This window comes from Neoarius graeffei, chromosome 13 (assembly GCF_027579695.1).
Source record: "Neoarius graeffei isolate fNeoGra1 chromosome 13, fNeoGra1.pri, whole genome shotgun sequence".
Taxonomy (NCBI): domain Eukaryota; kingdom Metazoa; phylum Chordata; class Actinopteri; order Siluriformes; family Ariidae; genus Neoarius; species Neoarius graeffei.
Window position 1 is genome coordinate 76599643 of NC_083581.1, and position 27264 is coordinate 76626906.

The 27264-nt window shown below is 43.3% G+C and overlaps 1 protein-coding gene and 1 pseudogene across 1 annotated transcript in view; both read left to right on the top strand.

Annotated features, from left to right (window-relative positions):
- The first annotated feature begins 8596 nt into the window (after positions 1-8596).
- LOC132897229 (U4 spliceosomal RNA) lies at positions 8597-8678 on the top strand (annotated as a pseudogene).
- Positions 8679-14341: 5663 nt separating this feature from the next.
- Positions 14342-27264, top strand: part of nemp1 (nuclear envelope integral membrane protein 1) — a 28769-nt gene continuing 15846 nt past the window's right edge. Inside the window, exons 1-6 of the mRNA XM_060938544.1 lie at positions 14342-14464; positions 14741-14862; positions 20438-20657; positions 20760-20832; positions 22863-22956; positions 23065-23179. Coding sequence (XP_060794527.1) covers positions 14356-14464; positions 14741-14862; positions 20438-20657; positions 20760-20832; positions 22863-22956; positions 23065-23179 — 733 coding nt within the window. The 5' untranslated portion in view covers positions 14342-14355. The remainder of the gene's footprint in view (positions 14465-14740; positions 14863-20437; positions 20658-20759; positions 20833-22862; positions 22957-23064; positions 23180-27264) is intronic.

Here is a 27264-nt window from a genome sequence, read left to right on the forward strand (position 1 = left end):
CAAAGTACAAATTGTAAATAAAAACGGAATTCAATAATTTACAAATCTCAAAAACTGATATTGTATTCACAATAGAACATAGACAACATATCAAATGTTGAAAGTGAGACATTTTGAAATTTCATGCCAAATATTCATCTCATCTCATTATCTGTAGCCACTTTATCCTTCTACAGGGTCGCAGGCGAGCTGGAGCCTATCCCAGCTGACTATGGGCGAAAGGCGGGGTACACCCTGGACAAGTCGCCAGGTCATCACAGGGCTGACACATAGACACAGACAACCATTCACACTCACATTCACACCTACGCTCAATTTAGAGTCACCAGTTAACCTAACCTACATGTCTTTGGACTGTGGGGGAAACCGGAGCACCCGGAGGAAACCCACGCGGACACGGGGAGAACATGCAAACTCCACACAGAAAGGCCCTCGCCGGCCCCGGGGCTTGAACCCAGGACCTTCTTGCTGTGAGGCAACAGCGCTAACCACTACACCACCATGCCCCTCCCAGTTTAAACATTTCGTAAGAAATGTTTAAACTGAGAAAATGTATCATTTAAAGAGAAAAATTAGGTGATTTTAAATTTCATGACAACAACACATCTCAAAAAAGTTGGGACAAGGCCATGTTTCCCACTGTGAGACATCCCCTTTTCTCTTTACAACAGTCTGTAAACATCTGGGGACTGAGGAGACAAGTTGCTCAAGTTTAGGGATAGGAATGTTAACCCATTCTTGTCTAATGTAGGATTCGAGTTGCTCAACTGTCTTAGGTCTTTTTTGTCGTATCTTCCGTTTTATGATGCACCAAATGTTTTCTATGGGTGAAAGATCTGGACTGCAGACTGGCCAGTTCAGTACCCGGACCCTTCTTCTACGCAGCCATGATGCTGTAATTGATGCAGTATGTGGTTTGGCATTGTCATGTTGGAAAATGCAAGGTCTTCCCTGAAAGAGACGTCGTCTGGATGGGAGCATATGTTGCTCTAGAACCTGGATATACCTTTCAGCATTGATGGTGTCTTTCCAGATGTGTAAGCTGCCCATGCCACACACACTAATGCAACCCCATACCATCAGAGATGCAGGCTTCTGAACTGAGCGCTGATATCAACTCGGGTCGTCCTTCTCCTCTTTAGTCCGAATGACACGGTGTCCCTGATTTCCATAAAGAACTTCAAATTTTGATTCGTCTGACCACAGAACAGTTTTCCACTTTGCCACAGTCCATTTTAAATGAGCCTTGGCCCAGAGAAGACGTCTGCGCTTCTGGATCATGTTTAGATACGGCTTCTCCTTTGAACTATAGAGTTTTAGCTGGCAACGGCGGATGGCACGGTGAATTGTGTTCACAGATAATGTTCTCTGGAAATATTCCTGAGCCCATCTTGTGATTTCCAATACAGAAGCATGCCTGTATGTGATGCAGTGCCATCTAAGGGCCCGAAGATCACGGGCACCCAGTATGGTTTTCTGACCTTGACTCTTACGCACAGAGATTCTTCCAGATTCTCTGAATCTTTTGATGATATTATGCACTGTAGATGATGATATGTTCAAACTCTTTGCAATTTTACACTGTCAAACTCCTTTCTGATATTGCTCCACTATTTGTCGGTGCAGAATTAGGGGGATTGGTGATCCTCTTCCCATCTTTACTTCTGAGAGCCGCTGCCACTCCAAGATGCTCTTTTTATACCCAGTCATGTTAATGACCTATTGCCAATTGACCTAATGAGTTGCAATTTGGTCCTCCAGCTGTTCCTTTTTTGTACCTTTAACTTTTCCAGCCTCTTATTGCCCCTGTCCCAACTTTTTTGAGATGTGTTGCTGTCATGAAATTTCAAATGAGCCAATATTTGGCATGAAATTTCAAAATGTCTCACTTTCGACATTTGATATGTTGTCTATGTTCTACTGTGAATACAATATCAGTTTTTGAGATTTGTAAATTATTGCATTCCGTTTTTATTTACAATTTGTACTTTGTCCCAACTTTTTTGGAATCAGGGTTGTAAATACCGATCAGCCAGAACATTAAAACCACTGGTAGGTGAAGTCAATAACATTGATTATCTCATTATCTCACTACAATGGCACCTGTCGAGGGGTGGGGTATATCAGGCAGCAAGAGAAGAGTCAGTTCTTGATGTGTTGGAAGCAGGAAAAATGGGCAAGTGTAAGGATCTGAGTGACTTTAACAAGGACCAAATTGTGATGGCGAGATGACTGGGTCTGAGCATCTCCAAAATGGCACATCTTGTGAGGTGTTCCTGGTATGCAGTGGTTAGTACCGAACAAAAGTGGTCCAAGGAAGGTGAACCGGCGACAGGGTCAAGGGTGTCTAAGGCTCATTGATTCACATGGGGCATGAAGGCTAGCCCATATGGTCCAATCCCATAGAAGAGCTACTGTAGCATAAACTGCTGAAAAAGTTAATGCTGGTAAAACAAAAAGGTGTGATTTACTTCATCTGTCAGTGGTCATAATGTTAGCGCTGATCGGTATATATAAATTGGACATGAGTCCAATTACAACACTTGTATTTTTGATACGAGCTCCATCCGGGACATGGAGAACTAAAACCGTGACATAAATCTCTATCTGTCACTTGTGAGGAAATCGATGAGTAGTTTTGATAAATTTGGGGATTTTTTGTTTGTGAATGTGTCAATATAATATTATATATATATGTCTGCGTTCTCCCCAGAGCACTTTTGCATGTCGGGGCTGACACACTTTCATTTCACGCTGACACACTTTAAATTTTCCAGCACACTATTTTTTTCCTCCGACACTCGCTGAAAAATCATGTCAGATTCCTACCTTGTCATGTTTGGGGCATATTTTGAAGGAAAATCAGTGTTTTGGGTCGGTTTGCTGCCATGATGCACTCAGGCAAAATAGAAATACCCCTGAGAAATCCCCAATCACAACAAACGCCCTCATTTGTTACCATGATGCTTCAGTGTGCAGGCAAGATCGTGGTTTATGGTTTTTGTGTGGTGGGTATACATCTCCATATTTCAGTCATGCCGAAAACCGGCCCAAAACACTGATTTTCCTTCAAAATATGCTCCAAACATGGCAAGGTAGGAATCTGACATGATTTTTCAGCAAGTGTTGGAGGAAAAAAATAGTGTGCTGGCAAATTTAAAGTGTGTCGGCATGAAATGAAAGTATGTCGGCCCCGACATGCAAAAGCGCCGTGGGGAGAACAAATATATATTACGACAAGGTCACCAACGTGTGCTTGCTGCCTCACTATGCATCTCACCCTTTGTCAGAGAAGGCTTTGCTGGATTGGACATGTGCACCGTATGCAAGATGGCCGCATTCCCAAAGACCTGCTGTATGGGGAACTTGCGTCAGGGCAACGCTCATTGGGCCGTCCAGTTCTCTGCTTCAAAAATGTATGTAAGCATGACATGAAGCTGACTGACATCGACCCTGACAGATGGGAACAATTGTCTTGCAATAGGAGAAGCTGGCACCATGCAATCTGCTCTGAAGTCAAGAGGGGAGAGGAGAGCTGCAACCAGCAGCTGGAGGACAAGAGGAGAAGTCGGAAGCAGAGGCAATGGGAGCGGGCCCTCAACCCACCATCCAAGTTCATCTGTGTCAACTGTGGAAGGGACTGCCATGCAAGAATTGGACTTCTGAACCATTCTCGACGCTGCTCCCAATTAGACTGATGACCAGCCAAGGCGCTACCATCATCTCCTGAGATGGATGGATGTCAGTATATATATACACACCGATCAGCCATAACATTAAAACCACTGAGAGGTGAAGTCAATAACACTGATTATCTCATTACATCTCAGATAGATAGATAGATAGATAGATAGATAGATAGATAGATAGATAGATAGATAGATAGATAGATAGATAGATGTTCAAATTCTGACAGAGATATGGCTTAACTCTTCAATCCCGGACAATGTTGTTAGCATCAAGGGGTTAGCTACGTTTCATGCCGACAGGAGCTGCACACTAAGTGGTAAATCCCGAGGGGGTGATTTGTGTATTTATATCAATAACAGTTGGCGGCACGGTGATGTAGTGGTTAGCGCTGTCGCCTCACAGCAAGAAGGTTCCGGATTTGAACCCAGCGGCCGGCGAGGGCCTTTCTGTGCGGAGTTTGCATGTTCTCCCCGTGTCTGCGTGGGTTTCCTCCGGGTGCTCCGGTTTCCCCCACAGTCCAAAGACATGCAGTTATGTAGGTTGATGTGGGGCGGCCTTGGGCTGAGGTGCCCTTGAGCAAGGTATCTGACCCCTGACTGCTCCCCGGGCGCTCTGGTGTGGCTGCCCACTGCTCTGGGTGTGCGTGTGTGTGTTCACTGCTTCAGATGGGTTAAATGCAGAGGATGAATTTCACTGTGCTTGAAGTGTGCATGTGATGAATAAAGGTTTCTTTCTTAGTTCTTAGTAAAAATGCTAAATTTGTCTTGAGCCATTGCTCACCGGACATTGAGCTTCTAACTGTAAACTGTAGACCATTCTATCTGCCCAGGGAGTTTACTTTAGTTTCCATCACTGCTATGTATGTGAGCCCCAGCGCTAACACAAAGGAGGCTATGAGTGTTCTCTACCGGACCATCAGTGACTACGTTTACATGCACGTCCAAATCGAGCTGCTGTTGGTAATCGAGCAAAGGGTCCCAGCAGGGCTGCCAGAGAAATCCAATCCTACATGCACAAGTGAAATCGGGCTATTGTGCAAGGTGCATTGTGCACTCGAGCCACACGTGGCGCTACATGCCCCATCGTGTTGGTACACTTCCGGTTGTCGTCATGAAGAAGAGCTATAGTGTTGCCAGATACTGCTGACGTTTTCCAGCCCAAAACACTTTCAAATCCGCTAAAGTGCACTTAAAACCCCCAATCTGGCAACACTAGCAGTTCCGTGTTCAAGCTGTTAGGCTTGCTCTAACAGACTGTATGGCTACAAACTGTCCGGCGCAGACCACTGTTTTGTAAGACAACTTATTTTGCACAATAATATTTTTCTAAAGTCCATTTTTTGCTTACAAAAAAATATTTTTTTTGCTTACAATTTAACTTATGTCTTAATAAACACACAAAAAGTTCAATTGTTTTGTTTTTATTGACATTCTTCAGATGTTGGACATTATATATATATATATATATATATATATATATATATATATATATATACACACACACACACACACACAAATACAATGACTTGTTTATGTACACAATTCACAGCTATGCAACAGCTGTACAGATGTATTTGGTGATACAGTAAGTGAGCTAAATTTTAACAGTGCAAACAATGCCCCTGCTGATCAGAGGGAAATCTACAGTGAGGCAGGTGAGGGTGTGGTGTGAGGGGGCTATGGAGGCACTACAGGACTGTTTTGAGTGCACGGACTGGGACATATTCAAGGAAGCTGCCACTTATCATGATCAAACCAACATAGATGAGTATGCCATGTCTGTGTCAGCCTACATAAATAAATGCATGGAGGATGTCAGCAACATAAAGAGCATCACCACCCGGGCCAACCAAAAGCCCTGGATGACTTACAGTATGAAGTACGCAAAATGCTAAAGGCACGGAACTTAGCCTTCAAGTCTGGAGACGAGAAGGCACTGAGAACAGCGAGAGCTAATTTGAACCGTGCCATCAGATTAGCAAAGCGTGCTCATGGTAAAAAAATCCAGGACTTTTTCCACGACACCACCAACACCAGGGATATGTGGAAAGGCATACGGGCTATCACAAACTACAGGATAGCCCCTCCCAAGTGTGATGACGACACGGACTTCCTAAATAAAGTCAATAACTTCTTTGGGAGGTTTGAGGCACTAAATAACACTCGTGCAGTGAAAGCTGTTCCCCATCAAGATGAAAAGGCACTTTGTCTTGATACAGCAGAGGTGCGGAGGACTCTGAGGCAAGTCGACACACGAAAGGCCCCGGGCCCCGATAATATTCCTGGTCGGGTGCTCCGGGAATGTGCAGACCAGCTGGCTCACGTTCTAACGGACATCTTCAACACCTCACTGGGTCAAGCCAAAGTCCCATCATGTTTCAAGTCTGCCACCATCATTCCAGTGTCAGAAAAACCTCATATCACATCACTCAATGACTACTGGCCTGTCGCACTCATTCCCATTATGATGAAGTGCTTTGAGAGGCTGGTAAAGGAGTATATCACCTCCAAGCTCCCTCCCACATTCGACCCCTTCCAGTTTGCCTACCGGCCAAACCGCTCCACTGAAGATGCCATCTCCTCCGCTCTTCACCTGAGCCTTGCACACCTGGAGGAGTGCACATTCATGTGCGGATGCTGTTCCTGGACTTCAGTTCAGCGTTCAATACCATCATTCCACAGCGTCTGGTGAACAAACTGGGTCCCCTGGGCTTCAGCACCCCCCTATGCAACTGTCTGCTGGACTTCCTCACTGAAAGACCACAGTCAGTGCGGGTCAGACAGAACACCTCTAGTGTCATCACCCTCAGCACAGGCTCCCCTCAGGACTGTGTCCTGAGCCCTCTGCTGTTCACTCTGATGACACACGACTGTATCCCCAGGGCTACCAGCAACCACATTATGAAGTTTGCGGAAGACACAACAGTAGTGGGCCTCATCAGGGATGATAACGACCTGGCCTATAGAGAGGAGGTGGAGCAGTTGGTGGGCTGGTGCAGGGAAACTACCTGAATGTGGACAAAACTAAAGAGATCATTGTTGACTTCAGGAAAAACCAACCCAGTCATGCTCCACTTCTCCTCAACAACATGGCCATGGAGGTGGTCAATAGCACCAAGTTCCTGGAGGTACACATCACAGACAACTTCATCTGGTCTGTGAACACCACATCACTGGTCAAGAAGGCACAACAACATCTGCACTTCCTGCGTAAGATGAGAAGATCCCACCTGCCCCCACCCATCCTCACTACATTCTACAGAAGCACCATAGAGAGCGTTCTAACCAGCTGCATCTCTGTGTAGTGTGGAGGCTGCAGTGCCTCTGACTGGAAGAACGTGAGGAGAGTGGTGAGGACAGCAGAGAAAATCATTGGGACTTCTCTTCCTTCCATTCAGGACATCGCACCAAGGCATTGCATGTCTCGAGCCAGAAACATCATCAGTGACCCCCTCACATCCTCATTTTGGACTGTTCTCCCCTCTGGCCTCTGGAAAGAGGTTCTGCAGCATTCGGTGCAGGACCACCAGGTTCTGTAACAGCTTTTCCCCCAGGTCACCAGACTGCTGAACTCCAAACCCAAACTCTAAACTTCTATTTATAACTTGAGCATTCCTAATTCCACAAATCACTTTATACTATTGCACTTTATAATATTTCTGCTGCTGCATAATTTAATTTAATACACTTCATATTTATTTCTGTGCTGAGCCAAATTGCAATGAAATTTCGTTCGATGTACACTTGTTGCATACTGAGTGACAATAAAGGTTGTCTAAGTCTAAAGGCCCCGTCACACTTATTCGGAATTAGCAGGAATCAAGCAGAACCAGCCGGAATGAAAATTTTTTTCAAAATTCATGCCACATTCGGGCAGGAACTTCAAACTGACCAACATTCTTACAGTTTTGTAAGAATGCCGTTCGAATACTTAGAATGCGCTTCAAACCCGCCTCGAATGATTCTTGCACATTCCGGGTGTATTAGCTTTCGAATGCAATTCAAATGTAGTTGGAACACAGTAGGAATACCTCAAATGCTGTTAGAATGCAGTAAGAATATTAACAATGCACTTCGAATGCCATATGAGTGTGGTTCGATTGCTGCCCGAATACCACCCGAAGTCTGGTCAGAAGGTGCCTTGAATGCTGTACGAATTCACCACAAATGCAGTCAAAGCTCCCGGAATAGCCGCTGAATATGTTTCGAACATCTAAGAATTCAAAGAGAGTGCAGCTCGAATACTTAGAATGTACTTAGAATATCCCGGAATATACGAAGAATTTTCATTCCGACGGCATTCCGGCTCATTCGAGGCACATTTGGGACATTCTTGCAGGATTTGAAGTGGCTTGCCATTTCGATTTTTCCCTCGAACATGATCAGAATGTTTCGAATGCTGTTGGAATGCCGTAAGAATATTTAGAATGCAGTCAGAATGCAGTTAGCATACACTTCGAATGCCGTTCGATATTTCTCCTCTTCGAATGCACCTCGAATGTTTTGAGCATGAGCAAAACATTCGAGCCAGCCACAAGAATGGGCCCGAATGTTTGGAATGCACTCAGAATGCAGTCGGAATTTTTAGAATGCACTTCGAATATCCCGGAATATACGAAGAATTTTCATTCCGACGGCATTCCGGCTCATTCCGCCTCTAGTGTGACTACCCTACAAGATAGATGTCTGTGAAGATTCTCAGTCATCCAGGTCATAGTAAACTATGGGTGGTAAAAGAGAGCAACTGGACTTGCTTGAAGATTCTTGAAGACGTTTCACCTCTCATCATTCTTCTGAAGAAGCCTTTCGGATGAGAGGTGAAACGTTTTCAAGAATCTTCAAGCAAGTCCAGTTGCTCTCTTTTACCACCTACAAGTAGATATAATATTAGGCTTGTACAGAGCATCCTCCTTGTGCAGAGGCAATATCATAGCTTATGAGGTTTATCTGAGGCGCGATCATTGCTAGTTGAAAACTTTGCCCAAATGGGTGGCACGGTGGTGTAGTGGTTAGCACGGTCGCCTCACAGCAAGAAGGTTCTGGGTTCGAACCCAGCGGCCGGCGAGGGCCTTTCTGTGTGGAGTTTGCATGTTCTCCCCGTGTCTGCATGGGTTTCCTTCGGGTGCTCCGGTTTCCCCCACAGTCCAAAGACATGCGGTTAGGTTAATATGGGACGGCCTTGGGCTGAGGGTGGGTGTGTGTGTGTGCTCATTGCTCATGTGTGTGTTCACTGCTTCAGATGGGTTAAATACAGAGAAGAAATTTCACAAGTGCGCCCTTAGCAAAAAGAAGTTTTATTTAAAAGGTTTGAGCTTTTTCGCCAGGAAAGAACTCGTATAATCACTCTTTACAACCGTGGTGAGCAGAAAAGCATCTCAGCATGCAACAGCAGAACACCACACTGGGTTCCACTCCTGCAGCCAAGAACAGGGATCTGAGACTCAAGAACAAGTTCCTATTAAAGTGGCCGCTGAGTGTATACTGTACATTCATATCGTTTCACATTCCCAGTGCTACTGAATGCTCGAATCTGATTGGTCAGAAGGCGTTGATGAGTTTTCTGACACTAGGGCAGCCTTTAATTCATTCAAAATCACAGGTTTCTGTACGAATACGCTTGTTCTAACATGATCCTGTTTCTATAGCAACAGTGTACGAGAGCGTGTTAGATACACACGCTACATTATTTACACTACCGTTCAAAAGTTTGGGGTCACTTTGAAATGTCCTTATTTTTGAAAGAAAAGCACTGTTCTTTTCAATGAAGATCACTTTAAACTAATCAGAAATCCACTCTATACATTGCTAATGTGGTAAATGACTATTCTAGCTGCAAATGTCTGGTTTTTGGTGCAATATCTCCATAGGTGTATAGAGGCCCATTTCCAGCAACTCTCACTCCAGTGTTCTAATGGTACAATGTGTTTGCTCATTGCCTCAGAAGGCTAATGGATGATTAGAAAACCCTTGTACAATCATGTTAGCACAGCTGAAAACAGTTGAGCTCTTTAGAGAAGCTATAAAACTGACCTTCCTTTGAGCAGATTGAGTTTCTGGAGCATCACATTTGTGGGGTCGATTAAATGCTCAAAATGGCCAGAAAAATGTCTTGACTATATTTTCTATTCATTTTACAACTTATGGTGGTAAATAAAAGTGTGACTTTTCATGGAAAACACAAAATTGTCTGGGTGACCCCAAACTTTTGAACGGTAGTGTAACTAGTACAATGGCGGTATATCGATAAGTGTACTTGTGGTATACTTTAAGCATACGAGAGGGATATACCAAGTACATTGATAGTATATAGATGAGTGTACTTGTTGTAGACTTTAAAGTGTACTTTTGCAAACTTAAAATGTTCCAATTTAGTCCGAAAAAGTATTAAATTTGTATACTTTCTAGTGCACTAAAAGTACCTGGTCTGTAGTATACTTGCTATACTTATACTGAAGCATACTTCATAAAATGAACTTTAAGTATACTACTTTTTGCTAAGGGTGTGATGAATAAAGTTGTGCTTTCTTTCTTTTCCTCCTTACATACTGTAGTCCTCTATTTGAGAATGTAAGCTATGTTACTCTGTGTAGTGGTTAAATGTGCAGTATATACACTATCGTTCAAAAGTTTGGGGTCACCCAGACAATTTTGTGTTTTACATGAAAAGTCACACTTTTATTTCCCACCATAAGTTGTAAAATGAATAGAAAATATAGTCGAGACATTTTTCTGGCCATTTTGAGCATTTAATCGACCCCACAAATGTGATGCTCCAGAAACTCAATCTGCTCAAAGGAAGGTCAGTTTTTAGGGTGACCAGATGTCCCGGTTTTACCGGGACAGTCCCGATTTGGGGTTGTGTGTCCCGAGTCCCGACAAAAGTCTGTCGGGACACGGCTATGTCCCGGTTTTCGCCACTCGCAACGTCAGGGGCGCCGCTGGGGGGGGGGGGGGGGGAGTTAGGACGATTCTAAGGGCCTGGCACTGACAGGGGGGCCTGTGAGGGATATTAATATTATTTTAATAGTATTGCTTTGTGTAAGTTTTTGAAATAAAATATTTCATTTTATCTGTTAAAATATGCAAATTATACATGGTTATGATTTGCTATAACATTTTTCTTGAATTATTTATGATATTGTCATTTCACCCCTCCACCCTTTTTACTAATGGTACAGTGTGATTCTGGGCGCGGGACAGTGAAATGTGTAGCTCCGTGTGTGCGCAGCGCCGCTATTAGCGCAGCTCAGCTCAGCTGCCGGTTTCTCTATGTGCGCAACAAAGGTGTGCATTCTAGAAGTTGCTAAGCAGGAGCAGGTGTGATGAATTATGAAGTCCGGATATCACACTGTGTGTGAAAAAAAAATCACCTTTTTTCATAGGTATCTTTATTATATAATTACGTCTAGATCTCATCTCATCTCATTATCTCTAGCCGCTTTATCCTGTTCTACAGGGTCGCAGGCAAGCTGGAGCCTATCCCAGCTGACTACGGGCGAAAGGCGGGGTACACCCTGGACAAGTCGCCAGGTCATCACAGGGCTGACACATAGATACAGACAACCATTCACACTCACATTCACACCTACGCTCAATTTAGAGTCACCAGTTAACCTAACCTGCATGTCTTTGGACTGTGGGGGAAACTGGAGCACCCGGAGGAAACCCACGCGGACACGGGGAGAACATGCAAACTCCGCACAGAAAGGCCCTCGCCGGCCACGGGGCTCGAACCCAGGACCTTCTTGCTGTGAGGTGACAGCGCTAACCACTACACCACCGTGCCGCCCTAAGTCTAGATGTTTTGCTATTGTTCATGTGTGGATTTGTTGATCTCATCTCATCTCATTATCTCTAGCCGCTTTATCCTTCTACAGGGTCGCAGGCAAGCTGGAGCTGGAGGCGACAGCGCTAACCACTACACCACCGTGCCGCCGGATTTGTTGATATTGTTAAGTATTTAACTTTCATATTTTGCACATTAGCTGTGGTCAGAGATATCATTGCTATTCATGTGTGGATTTATTGATACTGTTGCTAAGTATTTAACTTGAATATTTGAACATTTGCTGTGTTTTCTAATAAATGTGTGATGCCTAAAAGAAACCAAAAACACTTAGTGGATTTCTTGCAGTGCACTCTGTAATTGTATCAAAAAACTAGTGTAGTTATTCATCAAGGCATACATTTGATCACATACAATAAGTCAATAAATGGAGGAAACAAAGCATTTTGTAATCCTGATTATTGATGTTTGCTGGAGGGCTCTGGAGTCTCCATAATGCGCATACAGAATGTTATAAATCCATACTGATACAGTGATGCATGCAGTTTCTCTCAACACAAACATTTGGATTGAATGAACTCCATAGGCTACTGAGTGGCCTAATAATAGTTGCTAATAAAAGAAATATCTTCCATAATATATATCATGGAATTTTCATTTTAAGGCAACAGTCTATTCAGTCTAATTCTGACAGTTCTGCATTTTAAATGTTCAGATACCAAATAACTGTATCACCTAAACTTGCTAGGTAGCTGATCACATGCATAGTAAAGTAGAAGTGCCAGCCAAAAACAGACTTCAAATTCAGTTGCTTGAGCTTGAAAATTTTACCGGGGGGCCCTAAATTGTAATCTTTCATAGGGCCCTGCATTTACTATTTTGATGAATTGACAGGAATCGCAAACTTTCCTGGTTACTGCCCCCTGGCCCTGTGGCATGGGTGTTTATTTAGCCACATTATTCCAGACAACAGAACGTGTTGCCATGCAACAATAAAATAAACATGAACTGGCGTGAATGTTCTTTGTCTAGCAGCTAGCAGCAGTAATGCTGCAGCAATTATGCCGAAAAGAAAATGTACCTTTTCCAAAGATTTACAGGGCACCTACCCCTTCCTCCGAGAGGTGCAGAACAATGCGCACGAAGCCGACTGCACACACTGTAAGTGTTCCTTCTCCGTAGCCCACGGTGGTAACGCCGATATACAGGATCACATTAAAACTGGAAAAGATTCACTCTTCTTGTAAATATACGTAGGCTAATGCATTTTGTTTAGGGTGGGTGGATTGACAGTCGCCTTAGCTTTGTTCCTGTACTGAGTTGGGTAGCCTATGTTGCAAATGATGTGCACTCCTGTGGGGTCTTTCCTCGGGCTGTCGCCCCTCTCCTCCTTTACTGCTGTTTTGTTTGAGTGTATATTCTCAAATCACTTGTCTCTTTTTTTGTTTCTGTTTAACATACCATTCTGACAGTTTGGCCATATTGCTGTGTTGAACAGCTTGTTGCACCTTCCATTAAAGTGTTCACTTTTGTCCACATCTTCTTGCTTTATTCATTCAGTTGTGGGGAATGGTTAGTAAGGTTGATTCTGACCTAGGCTATGTTGAGGTCACATCTACTTTTTAAGTTCATTCTAGGGCGGCACGGTGGTGTAATGGTTAGCGCTGTCGCCTCACAGCAAGAAGGTCCTGGGTTCGAGCCCCGGGGCCGGCGAGGGCCTTTCTGTGTGGAGTTTGCATGTTCTCCCCGTGTCCGCGTGGGTTTCCTCCGGGTGCTCCGGTTTCCCCCACAGTCCAAAGACATGCAGGTTAGGTTAACTGGTGACTCTAAATTGACCGTAGGTGTGAATGGTTGTCTGTGTCTATGTGTCAGCCCTGTGATGACCTGGCGACTTGTCCAGGGTGAACCCCGCCTTTCGCCCGTAGTCAGCTGGGATAGGCTCCAGCTTGCCTGCGACCCTGTAGAAGGATAAAGTGGCTAGAGATGATGAGATGAGATGAGAAGTTCATTCTATAATTTGAGATATAGCCTACATGTGCATATGCATTCTTCTTGGTGTTCTCACAAACAGGTGAAATAAGTCAGTTTAAATTTGGCCTATGGACATAGCCTGGCCTATTCTCAGCCATTACAAAATCTGTTGTCTGACCATAATTTAACTGATCTGTATACCACTATGCTACTAGATAACAAAATGCCTGTTTGTTTTATTTCATGTGAGATGTTGATAAATGTGAGCTTCAACAAAATAAGAGCACCTCTCTGAGTGTCACGTTTACGTAAAAAAAAGTGTGCGTGCATGAGCATGGTCGTGCGCAAAAGTGTCCCGGTTTCAGACTAGGGAAATCTGGTCACCCTAGTTTTATAGCTTCTCTAAAGAGCTCAACTGTTTTCAGCTGTGCTAACATGATTGTACAAGGGTTTTCTAATCATCCATTAGCCTTCTGAGGCAATGAGCAAACACATTGTACCATTAGAACACTGGAGTGAGAGTTGCTGGAAATGGGCCTCTATACACCTATGGAGATATTGCACCAAAAACCAGACATTTGCAGCTAGAATACTCATTTACCACATTAGCAATGTATAGAGTGGATTTCTGATTAGTTTAAAGTCATCTTCATTGAAAAGAACAGTGCTTTTCTTTCAAAAATAAGGACATTTCAAAGTGACCCTAAACTTTTGAACGGCAGTGTATATTCCATAAAAGTATTTTTTTGTTTCTCTTGAACTGAGAATGAACTCCATTTGAAAAAGCCTGTGGGTTTGGCCTGTATGTTTGTCCGCTTCCGCTCGGCAGAGGGCGCTGCTGAGTCCGGCGGCGCTGTTGCTGCACTGCGACCTGCCTGAAGCTGCTGCCGAAGAAGTGAAAGCACCAATATGGCGGGATGCATGAAAATGAAGGAAGAGTTTCATTTTGCAAACATTGGAACAAGAAGCGTCGTGTTTACTGCTTTGTTTCTTCTTCAGCTTTTTGACCACGCATTCGGTAAGCTTGTTTATAAAGTCGTTTTTAATCGCTAGAATACGAATAATGAAGTGAATAACTGCAGGTTTTATAGCTGAAGAGGATGTGAGGGATTCAGAGACTGACGCTCAGCTTGTCTTGTTTTTCCGGTTGTTGATGTTTGTTCCACTTTGATTTTGTTGTAAAAGTGTTAATGTGGCTTTTTTTTAAAGCTAGAATTCAGTGTTGAAAGCGTTTCCTGGACATGTTTACTGAGACATAGGAGTTAAACTGTCAGCTCTGTTTGTTTTTGTGCAGCTACCCGCAGTATTATCAGTGTTAAAGATGGGCAGGTGGTGAAGTTCTTGGAAGCTCAGCACTTCTGCTACATCAACCCAACCCCTGCTCCTGGATGGAGGGAAACCTGGACAAGGATCCAGGTGAGAACAGTTCCCTGTGTACTTGTTTGTATGGTGAGGTATTGCACAATGTCCAGTATTGTTTACTGTCAGGCTAGGCTACTGCTCCTTCCTGTCCTCTGTCCTCCTGTTCCCCCTCCTCCCCCCCAGAGAGTTGTACAGTCTGATGGCTTGAGGGACAAAGGAGTTTTTGAGTCTGTTCGTCCTGCACTTGGGAAGGAGCATTCTGTCACTGAACAGGCTCCTCTGGTTGCTGATGATGGTGTGCAGAAGGTGACTGGCATCGTCCATGATGTTCAGTAGTTTGTCCATAGTCGTCTTCTCTGCCACCGTCACCAGAGAGTCCAGCTTCACGCCGACCACAGAGCCGGCCCGCCTGATCAGTTTGTCCAGGATGAAGATGCATGCATGCATGTATATCACCATAATCTAATACTGAAAGGAAAGTGCTCAGGCAGTGAAAGGAAAAGCATTTTTCAAACCTAATTTAGGACGAAGCTTTTTCAGTATACTTTCTATATGGACTCCAAAAATATGTTTCATATATGTTACAGGTGATTTTAGAAATCAGGTGATTTGTAGATTTACCTCGGTGGGTTTGGTCAACGTTCTTAAAAGGGATTTTTTTTTTTTAAAACAGGGTCATTTTAAAAAGGGGGGACTTGGATTTTTTTTAGGGGGTTCATAAAAGAATGACAACATTTCGACAACCACTATCTATTCACCTTTCCCCCTCCTCCATCTCCCACTCACCCCACCCCTTTTATATATTCTATCCTCTTATACCTCTGTACCCAGAATTACACATTTATATACCTGTCTGATTTAAATTAGCTTTTTTTTTTTTCTCCCCACTTTTTACTGTCCTTGCTGGGAATTGAACTCAGGACCTTCTGCTTTGAAGTCTTGACCATGACACCAGCCAGAAATGTTCTTTTATTGATGAACATACAATAAATCCTAATTCACGTAGGTAAATATAGAATCACCTGATTTTTTAAAAAAGAAAAAAAAATCACCTGGAACATATCACATATAAAAGTCCTGGAATACTTTAAAAAAAAAAAAGGTCAGCATTTCTCAAATGACACATTATATGATCTGCTGCCAGCACATTTGTTTTCCAAATTCTCACACAAATTTTGGTGTGCGTAACCTGAAATATAAGGTACGCTATATGTATGACCAAAAGTATGTGGACACCTGGCCATCACACTGGTTGGTTCTGGTGGGCTACTGCATGTCATGCCCGTTATTTGCTTTAATCCCCTCAAATTAAAGAACTTCCCAGCCACAGAATGGCCCAATATTTTGTGAGCTATTGCTGAAATAAAGATACATCACAATGACCACATTTCAGACGGAACTAAATTTCAGATTTTTATGAACTTGAAAGGCCGTCTAGCTTTAAAGATTGTTGTCCATTCTCAGCATAGTAAGAGAGATCACATATACTTTCCCAAAGCATCTCATTGAAATTTGTTTTGTAGTTGAAACACCAATCAGAAACGTATCTTAAATATATCTTACATACACACAGTTCTGTGCAAAAGTCTTAGGCACATGTAAAGAAATGCTCATCTCATCTCGTTTTCTTCCGCTTATCCGGGGCCAGGTCACGGAGGCAGCAGTCTGAGCATGGAAGCCCAAATTTCCTTCTCCCCAGACACCTCGGGAAGAACACCGAGGCATTCCCAGGCCAGCCGAGAGACATAGTCCCTCCAGTGTGTCCTGGGTCTTCCCCGGGGCCTCCTCCCTGGGGGACATGCCTGGAACACCTCCCCAGGGAGGCGTCCAGGAGGCATCCGAAAGAGATGCCCGAGCCACCTCAGCTGATTCCTCTCAATGTGGAGGAGCAGCGGCTCTACTCCGAGCTCCTCCCGAGTGACTGTGCTTCTCACCCTATCTCCAAGGGAGCGCCCAGCCACCCTACGAAGGAAACTCATTTCGGCCACTTGTATCCGCGATCTTGTTCTTTCGGTCATTTACCCAAAGCTCATGACCATAGGTGAGAGTCGGAACGTAGCTCGACCAGTAACTCGAGAGCTTCGCCTTTTGGCTCAGCTCCTTCACCACAACGGACCGGTAAAGCAACCGTATCACTGCGGAGGCTGCACCAATCCGCCTGTCGATCTCACGCTCCATCCTTCCCTCACTCGTGAACAAGATCCCGAGATACTTAAACTCCTCCACTTGAGGCAGGGCTTCTCCACCAACCTGAAGAGGGCAAGCCACCCTTTTCCGGTCGAGAATCATGGCCTCGGACTTGGAGGTGCTGATTCTCATCCCAGCCGCTTCACACTCGACTGCAAACCGCCCCAGTGCATGCTGAAGGTCCTGGTTTGAAGAAGCCAACAGGACAACATCATCCGCAAAAAGCAGAGATGAAATCCTGTGGTTCCCAAACAGGATTCCCTCCGGCCCCTGGCTGCACCTAGAAATTCTGTCCATAAAAATTATGAACAGAACCGGTGACAAAGGGCAGCCCTGCCGGAGTCCAACATGCACTGGGAACATGTCTGACTTACTGCCGGCAATGCGAGCCAGACTCCTGCACCGTTCATACAGGGACCGGACAGCCCTTAGCAAAGAGCCCCGAACCCCATACTCCCGAAGCACCCCGCACAGGATACCACGAGGGACACGGACGAATGCCTTCTCCAGATGCACAAAGCACATGTGGACTGGTTGGGCGAACTCCCATGAACCCTCGAGCACCCTATGAAGTGTATAGAGCTGGTCCAGTGTTCCATGACCAGGACGAAAACCGCATTGTTCCTCCTGGATCCGAGGTTCGACTATTGGCCGAATTCTCCTCTCCAGTACCCTGGAGTAAACCTTCCCGGGGCGGCTGAAGTGTGATTTCCCCTATAATTGGAGCACACTGTCTGGTCCCCTTCCTTAAAAAGAGGGACCACCACCCCAGTCTGCCACTCCAGAGGCACTGTCCCCAACCGCCATGCGATGTTGCAGAGGCATGTCAGCCAAGACAGCCCCACAACATCCAGAGACTTGAGATACTCAGGGCGGATTTCATCCACCCCCGGTGCCTTGCCACCGAGGAGCTTGCAAACCATTTCAGTGACTTCAGCTTGTGTAATGGACGAGTCCACCTCTGAGTCATCAGCCTCCACTTCCTCAATGGAAGACATGATGGTGGGATTGAGGAGATCCTCGAAGTATTCCTTCCACCGCCCGACAATATCCCCAGTCGAGGTCAACGGCTCCTCCATGGCCTCCCCGAACTCCTCCCAGTTCCGAGTTTTTGCCTCCGCAATTGCCCGAGCTACGGCACGCCTGGCCTGCCGATACCCATCAGCTGCCTCAGGAGTCCCGGAGGCCAACATGGCCCGATAGGCCTCCTTCAGCTTGACGGCATCCCTTACTTCCGGTGTCCACCACCGGGTTTGGGGATTGCCGCCACGACAGGCACCGGAGACCTTGTGGCCACAGCTCCGAACAGCCGCATCGACGGTGGAGGCAGAGAACATGGTCCACTCAGACTCAATGTCCCCCGCCTCCCTCGGAAGCTGGGAGAAGCTCTCCCGGAGGTGGGAGTTAAAGACCTCCCCAACAGAGTGCTCGGCCAGACGTTCCCAGCAGACCCTCACCATACGTTTGGGCCTGCCAGGTCTGTCCGGCTTCCTCCTCCACCAGCGGATCCAACACACCACCAGGTGGTGATCAGTTGACAGCTCAGCCCCTCTCTTCACCCGAGTGTCCAAGACATGGGGCTGGAGATCAGATGAAACGACTACAAAGTCGATCATCGACCTCCGACCTAAAGTGTCCTGGTGCCACGTGCACTTATGGACACCCCTATGCTCGAACATGGTGTTCGTTATGGACAAACCGTGACTAGCACAGAAGTTCAATAAAGAAAGAAATGCTGTCAACCAAAAACAGCTCAAAAAAATAATCAAACGAAATATTTCAAGTCAACTTTATTGTCAAATATGCTCTACATGCTCGACATACAGCAGAGATGAAATTTCAGTCCTCTCTGACCCACGGTGCAAACAGGCAATGCAAAAAATAAAAATAGAATAATTTGAAAAAAAAACAATATAAACAGTATGAACACTAGATAGGAACTAGACATAGACTAAACACTCAGACAAACAATTTAAACAGTATAAATAAACAGTATAAACACTAGATGAGAACAACATTTCAACATTAAATTAAAAAATACTATAAACAGTAATGGGCGGCACGGTGGTGTAGTGGTTAGCGCTGTCGCCTCACAGCAAGAAGGTCCGGGTTCGAGCCCCAGGGCCGGCGAGGGCCTTTCTGTGCGGAGTTTGCATGTTCTCCCCGTGTCCGCATGGGTTTCCTCCGGGTGCTCCGGTTTCCCCCACAGTCCAAAGACATGCAGGTTAGGTTAACTGGTGACTCTAAATTGAGCGTAGGTGTGAATGTGAGTGTGAATGGTTGTCTGTGTCTATGTGTCAGCCCTGTGATGACCTGGCGACTTGTCCAGGGTGTACCCCGCCTTTCGCCCGTAGTCAGCTGGGATAGGCTCCAGCTCGCCTGCGACCCTGTAGAAGGATAAAGCGGCTACAGATAATAAGATGAGATAAACAGTAATCAGTAAGCCATAATAAATGAGTCAATATTTGGTGTGAGATGACCCTTTGCTTTTTATATATATAAAATATTCTCCATCCGTCTCAGGTCCAGTGAGGTCAGTTTTATGTGGAAATGATCTGTAGGTTTTACTGAGCATCTTACAGAACCAGCCACAGTTCTTCTGGACACTTTGATGGTCACACTCACGTCTTCATTTTACACCAAAACCCAGCAGCCTTCATTATGTTCTGCACGGTGGTGTAGCGGTTAGCGCTGTCGCCTCACAGCAAGAAGGTTCTGGGTTTGAGCCCAGTGGCCGGCGAGGGCCTTTGTGTGGAGTTTGCATGTTCTCCCCGTGTCTGTGTGGGTTTCCTCCGGGTGCTCTGGTTTCCCCCACAGTCCAAAAACATGCGGTTAGGTTAATATGGGACGGCCTTAGGCTGAGGTGCCCTTGAGCGAGGCACCGAACTCCCAACTGCTCCCCGGGTGCTGTTAGCATGGCGGCCCACTGCTGTGTGTGTGTGTGTGTGTTCACTGCTTCAGATGGGTTAAATGCAGAGAGGAATTTCACAAGTGTGTGATGAATAAAGTTTCTTTCTTTCTTTGTTTCTTTCTAAGTGCTCTCTTATGGAATATGCTGCTCAGACATTGTGCAAACTTTTTTTTTTTCCTGTAACATATATTTAATTTTGTGCTGGAAAAAAAAGCATGAACGTTTGGAACTCTAAAATGTTTATGTTGTTTCAATACTGTAGAAGTCATAAAATAGAAATCTAACAAAGTTTGTATGGAAAAAAAATCAATATAAAATTGTGCACATTACCCTTTAAGATATTGACAATGATTTCATTACTTAACTACGTTAACTCTGTTAGATCAGTAACTTCCAGTACAACACTACAGAATCAAATATCCAATACCAGACAAACAGGATTTTGGTTGATTTTAAGCTCCATTTAGTCACTTCGTTTTCACCATTGTGGTGCTCTAACGTGAAAACTCCTCCATGTGTGGTGCTTGACAGGTGAAAGTGTGGAGCTCCAAGGAGCTGAAGGTAACGGTTGTAAAGGATGAAGAGGAGCTGGAGGAGCTTGAACATCTCAGTTTTTGGTCCATGGTGCAGCACTGGATCCACGAGCAGACGAACGAGACCAGCGTGAGCATCAGCCTTTTCAGTGAGAAGACCTGCTTCCGCGTGGATCCTTCAGATCCCTTCGTGTCCTACACAATAAAATCCAGCCGGAGTGAGTCTGATATACTTATTGCATCACAGGATCATTTCTGTTTGAGTCAGGACGAAAAGGAAAAACCTTTCGTCATCACTAACTGTCGTTTATCTCATGTAGGATTTGATGTCTACTTGTTTCTGGTGTTCCTGGCTGGAGTCCTGCTGTTCTTCTTTGCAGATTCGCTCAGCAGGTAATTAGATGGAAAAGATCAGATTTGGAGTGCCGTTAATATGAGGGAACTTCAAAAAGTTCTCGGCCTCACCCTGAAACAAGGGACGTAACTCACATTTTGGGGCGTAACTGTACACTGTTTAACAGTTATTCCACGAAATCGAGTCGTACATGAGCTGATAGTTGTCTGTAATCCGTGTATGACGAGATTGAGTGGAATAATTGTTTTATTCTATCCATATTCACTGGTTTTTAAGAAACGGAATATTTTTATTTTTATCCTTTGCAAATTCAATAAATAAAAACTTTTATACAAAACGCCCGACAAAATCATTTCCACTTAGAATGTAAACAAACCGGCGAAATTACAGGAACAATTTATGAAAAATGTGATATTTTTTGTGGTTTTGTTTTCGAGTAGAGTTTTTATTTCGTCCTCGGTTGATTCAGCAACACCCGCCGCCATTTTGTTTTTCTCTACTCACGGTATATGAGCTGATATCCTAGTAGTAGAGCAGCCAATCAGAGCACGCGGTTGCTCATATCCATTGAATGTGGATCGAATAAAATGCCTTGTATCACTGGCCACAAAAACTCAAATGAAAGAAACGATCAAAGGAGAAGAAAAAAGGAGAGGAAAGAAAGCTTCGAGCTGGTGTACTGTTGCTCCAGGACAATGCACTCGTCCGTACAGTACAGGTGGCGGGGCAGAAGCAGCCAAATATGGCTTTGAACTGTTGCTTGCCCCGTGCACCTTACTCACCCGACCTGGCACCGTCCGACTTCTGTTTCCCCAAACTGAAATCCCACTTGCGTGTTCGCCATTTTCAGAGTCATGATGAAGTCTTCGACGCTGTTCAGGAGGATCTGGAGGCTCAAGATGTGACCACCTTTCATGAAGAGATAGCGAAGCTTGAACATCTGTGGACCGTGTTGAAAAATAACACTTTCTCTTGTGACATTTTCTGGGTGAGGCTGAGGACTTTTTGAAGTATGCTCGTAGACTACAAATAAATGAACAAATGTTCATTTGACAGTTGACCTACTTTCCGGACTTAGGATTTTCAGAAAATATGCAAAAATAGTACCATATATACAAATGCTTAGTTTATATTGAAGGAGTTTGATAATCAAAGTTTTTATTGGCTTAAGTTTGATAAAAGGTGTCTGTTGATAGGGTTAAAGGTTCATTCCAGTCATCATGTGCCCACATGGCCAACTAATGGCCTGAAGTAGGGCGTACCAAATGGTAATTTTGTCCCGAAGCCATATTTGGGGCCCTCCTGTACCCCCACCAAACCTCTGAGTGCCCTGAAACTCTCTAAGTACACAGTAGAGTTCCCAAATATGATGATAAATCAGTTGAAACCCCATCAACATAAAAACTTTCCAAGATATGGACCCCCAAAGTGTCAAAAAAAAATTGTCATTAAAAAATCCACTTTTAAGGGGTTAATATCTATAAAGTTAGTAAACCTGTGCTATTTTTAGGTGCAGAATCAGATAGACAGGGCCAGAATACATAGATATAGCAATTTACAGGTCTATATTCCCCTTAGAACAAAAAATATGGGCCTCCAAAAATGCTTGCAAATTAAGTGCGCAATTCCCGGACCCCAAAAGTGGGCGTGGCACCCAAACTTTGAAGGGCCATAACTCAAAAAACGTTCGAGCTAGGAAGCTAAAATTTTGGATTCTTTCATTTGTCATCATAAGACACTAAGAAAATAAAAATGAGGCAAATTGAAGAGGTGTCACTGGGGAGGTTTTGGGCATTTGTGTGAATTGACATGGAATGACCCAAATATCATCGAGTTACATTGCAGTGTTAAAATATAGGAAGTGTATTTCTGCCAACACTGGTCTCCCTGTTCTTGTTTTTTGTTTCTACCCCCAAAACTGTGGTGTTGGAGCAAAAATCGGAGTATAACAGAAGCCGTCTTCTCTCTCTCTCTCTGGCAAAGGGCTGCGACTTTTTTTTTTTTAAACAGTGGCATACATGCTGTCATCACTGCGTTAACCTAAATGTTCGATGTTGTTCTGTTAAAGGAGTCAGGTGTTCTATTACTCAGCAGGAATGAGTACAGGCATGATCGCCTCCCTCATCATCCTCATCTTCATCCTGGGACGTTTTTTACCAAAGGTCAGAGTCAAAAACATGACTAACGTTTACATGTTTACACTTAAATTAGCTGATTTGTCTTCAAAGTTTTTCTTTTTTTACACTTTTTTTGGTCCCTGTGTCCCACAGAAAAGTCCTTTCTATTTGCTGGTGGTGGGAGGCTGGTCCTTCTCTTTGTACGTCATCCAGCTCGTGTTTAAGAACCTGCAGCTCATCCTCAAAGAGCACTGGCACCTGGCTATAGGTAATTCTATTACATATACAGGACCAGTCAAAAGTTTGTACACCCCTACTCTACTCATTCAGAGGTTTTTCTGTATTTTCTACATTGTAGAACAATACTGAAGACATCAAAACTAATGAAATAACATCTGGAACATGTACAGAATTATGTGGTAAACAAAATGCATTTGATATTTTTAGATTCTTTTAACTATCCAGCGTTTACCTTGACACTTTGCACACTATTGTCATTATCTTAACCAGCTTCATGAGGGAGTCACCTGGAACACTTTTCAATTAACAGGTGTGTCTCATCAAAAGGTCATTAGTGGATGAGTTTCTTGCCTTCTTAATGAGTTTGAGATTCAATAGTTAATAAAAATACAAATAATAATATAGCACTGTTCAACAACTGTAGTAATCAGTTACCCCTTTTCCACCAAATCAGTTCCAGGGCTGGTTCGGAGCCAGTGCTGGTTCACAACTCGTTCAACTTTTAAGCTAGCTGAGAACCAGTTTGCTTTTCCATAGCTTGCGGTGCTAAGCGGAGCCACGTCAGTTACGTCGCTGTATGTCAGTTACGTCGCTACGTTTGCATAAACCTTGGCGCAAATATCAAAGCAAAAACAACGCAGAAGAAGCAGCAGCAACAACAACAATAATAATGGATGACTTCGCGTTTGTACAGCTGCTGCTTCTCGTCACTTAAAAATGGCGATCTTTCACGGTCTTGCTATTGTTGTTGGTCTTAACAATTCCGCCCCCCCGCTGACGTAAGCGGTTCTTTCCTCTGGCCCAGCAGAGAGTTGGTGCTAGCCTGGAACCGGTTTTTCTGGCCCCAGAGCCAGTTCTTTGTCAGTGGAAACAGAAAACCCAGTTCCAAACTAAGCACTGGCCCCGAACCAGCCCTGGAACTGCTTTGGTGGAAAAGGGGCAAATGTTATGTCAAGAACTGAACAACTAAGTAAAGTGAAATGACATTACTTTAAGACATGAGTCTTTTAGTTAAAAAGAAAAAAAAACCCACTGAATTTTGGGATGATTTTCCATTTCAGAAAATTGAAAGATGATACAGCAGAGGTGAGAATTTTTAGCAGATTTGACATCCAAATGGGTCATTCTTGAGATCTATGCAAATCCGGTGAGAGAAATTGTGTGGGTGGTGGGTTTTTTTTTGGGGGGGGGGTATATTTTGAGCAAAAATTCACAACAAATCGGACTTGGTGCAAACGAGGATGGGCGACTTAAGCGTAAAAAACTTGATATAGGGGCCAGTTTCATTGATTCTGCATGTGAAACTAGGGGTTAACGTTCACGGAGTTAGATTTTGGATGTGATGGATATTTTGAACGAAAAAAACGACGAAACCAACCAATGCAAACGAGGATTGATGACCCCTACAGTTTCTTTCTGTTTCAGATTTCTGACGCAATCAAAACCTAGCATGCAGGCGAAACTCGATGATGGTACATCTAAAATCAGTGGTTCACATTTCGGAATGTAGGTGAAATCAAAAGTTTTCGTAGCAGGAGTTGGTTTTCTCGGATTATAGAGATGAGCGGTAATAGTTTTTCCCCAAACTCGTCCCCTGAACAAAGTTGTGCGATGTGCGAGTATGGTCTTTGCAAATTATTTAGTTGTTCATAGTTTATGATTTCAGGTTTGAATGCCTCCCACTATGATGTTACTGATGGAGAAATACTCTCACATCCTAAGAGATTGCATGTATATCATGCTCTAATCTCATGACTTTATACTGGATTCATGTGTATAATATATATATATATATATATATATATATATAAAAATATTTTTCCCCCCCCTGATGATGGCTTACTTGGGATTGTCGAAAGAGGAACTTAAAGAAAAATCTAAAGAACGTCAGAGGCTTTGGGAACACTGCCAGGAAACATGTGCTGGAGGCTCTGGTGGAAGCAAGGAAGAAAAAGTCCAGATCATAGACTTGATATGCAGTCCACATTCTAGAGTGTGCTTGCTTTTCCTGTTGCAATTGTGGAGAACGGATTTGTTTATTGACATGAGAAATTGATATTAATGCGAGTTTATTAGGGATGTGGACTCTCTGATGCTAAATGATGACCGGGTTTAATGATGCTAGGAAGGATTCATTTGCAAGTTGTAGTTTGTATACATTGCACGTTTAGACTGTGTTGGGTAGCTCTTGACTTGGTGTTAGCTAGAAATTAAAAGTAGGGTCCCTTATCAAAAAGAAGTAAACTTCAAGTTAATTTTATAAAGTATACTTAAGAAAAGTTAAAGTATATTTCTTTAAGTATACTTTTGTGTACCAAGTATACTGATAAAGTACTTACAGTACGGTATACTGGTAAGTAAACTAATCTAATACTTCTTGGGACTAAATTGGCCCACTTTTAGTTTATAAAAAGTATATTTTAAGTCAACTTTTTTTTTTTTTTTTTTTTAAATTTTGTACTGCAAGAATACCACAAGTAAACTTGTATACTAATAGTTCACTAGTTCTATACTTGTAGTCCACTCTTTAGTTTACAAAAGCATAGTGTACTGGAAATATACTGAGTTTACTTGTTTTATACTTCTAGTCCCCTTTTTAGTTTATAAAAGTATACTTCATAGCATATTGGAAATATACTATTAGTTACTGGTTATATACATCTAGTCCACTTTTTAGTTTTGAAGTTTACTGCAATTACCCTTCTAGGTATACTATTAGTTTTCTAGCCCTAACCCTTACCTCATGCGCACTACCAGTAGACAACTTAAGTGTTTTGTACCTTAAGTTACAATGAAGTTATAAAAGGTAAGAATTCACAAAATAACAGATACTCAGGATTAAGAACATATATATTCATTTTCTTTAAAAATAAAAATTTACTACAGGGCAGGTACACTTAAACATAAGGCATAAATATTTTAATACTTTTGTTAACTATATCTTGATCAAAAGTTTAAGTGTAAGTTTAATATACTTTTTTCTATATAATTTTCAGTATAAGCCAAGTATACTTATGTATAACTTTTATTAAGTATATCTCTAAGTAAATAAAAAGTAAATTGAAAGCATACTCTTATTTTTAGTTTAAAAGAAGTACACTAGAAGCACACTTGAATAAACTTCTTTTTTTAAGGGACATCCACATGAGGCTTTACCTGGCTGTCCAAAATGAGTGTTTTACATTTTAGAAATAGGAAACTGAGTGAGTCTGAAAGGCAACCTGACCTGTCTTAACACCACGGTTCTTGCAGACGTAGAGAAAATGTTCTGGGGACAGTACTGTCCCCCTCTTGGTGTTGATGTAGTTTGGTATTGTTTATTCTAAGCAGACAGGATTCCGTTTTGATTGAAACATATAACCAGATGGTATACTCCTGGGTGCTAAGGAACCAAATTCCAGCTCAAATGTTGTTGACTTGTAGAGAGATTGCCTCGCTGAAAGTTGGTGAGGTACAAGAGGAGGTCTGGTGCTGATGTCTAATAAAACTGTCTTGTGTTCTACATACTAAGTTGACAGGATACCATTTTGATTGAAACACATAGCCAGATGGTACGCTACTGGGTGATGGGGAGCTAAATTCCACAGATTAAAGTTGATGAGGCACAAGAGGAGTTTGATGCTGATGTAGTTTTATGTACATACTGAGCAGACTGACAGGATTTGGAGGGATCTAATGAGGTAAATTCACTGTGCCAGATGCCAGGAAAATGCATCTTTCAGCCCTGGAAAATGCAAAATTTTTCCAACTCTTGGAAAAATTTATGCTGACATTTCATCATACGCACTACAGGGCTCGACATTAACGGTAGTCCGACTGTCCGGGACAACCGAATGTTTGGTCTGGAGAAGTCAAATCCACGTCTGCCTGTCTGACAGGACGAGCTGAATATTTATTTGTTGAAAATCATCTTTTTTTTTCATAATTATTCAAGAGTTACATCAATAAAGTTCCAACAAAACTAGTTCAATTCCCTCAGTGATCTGGCCGTGTTATTGTTTGTTTATGAAATTCGAGGGAAGCCGAGTCTGGCGTGTGTGTAAAAATAACCACGTCGCAATATCTAATTATAGGTGAATAGACTTTCATCAAAATCGGACAAATGGCGATCAA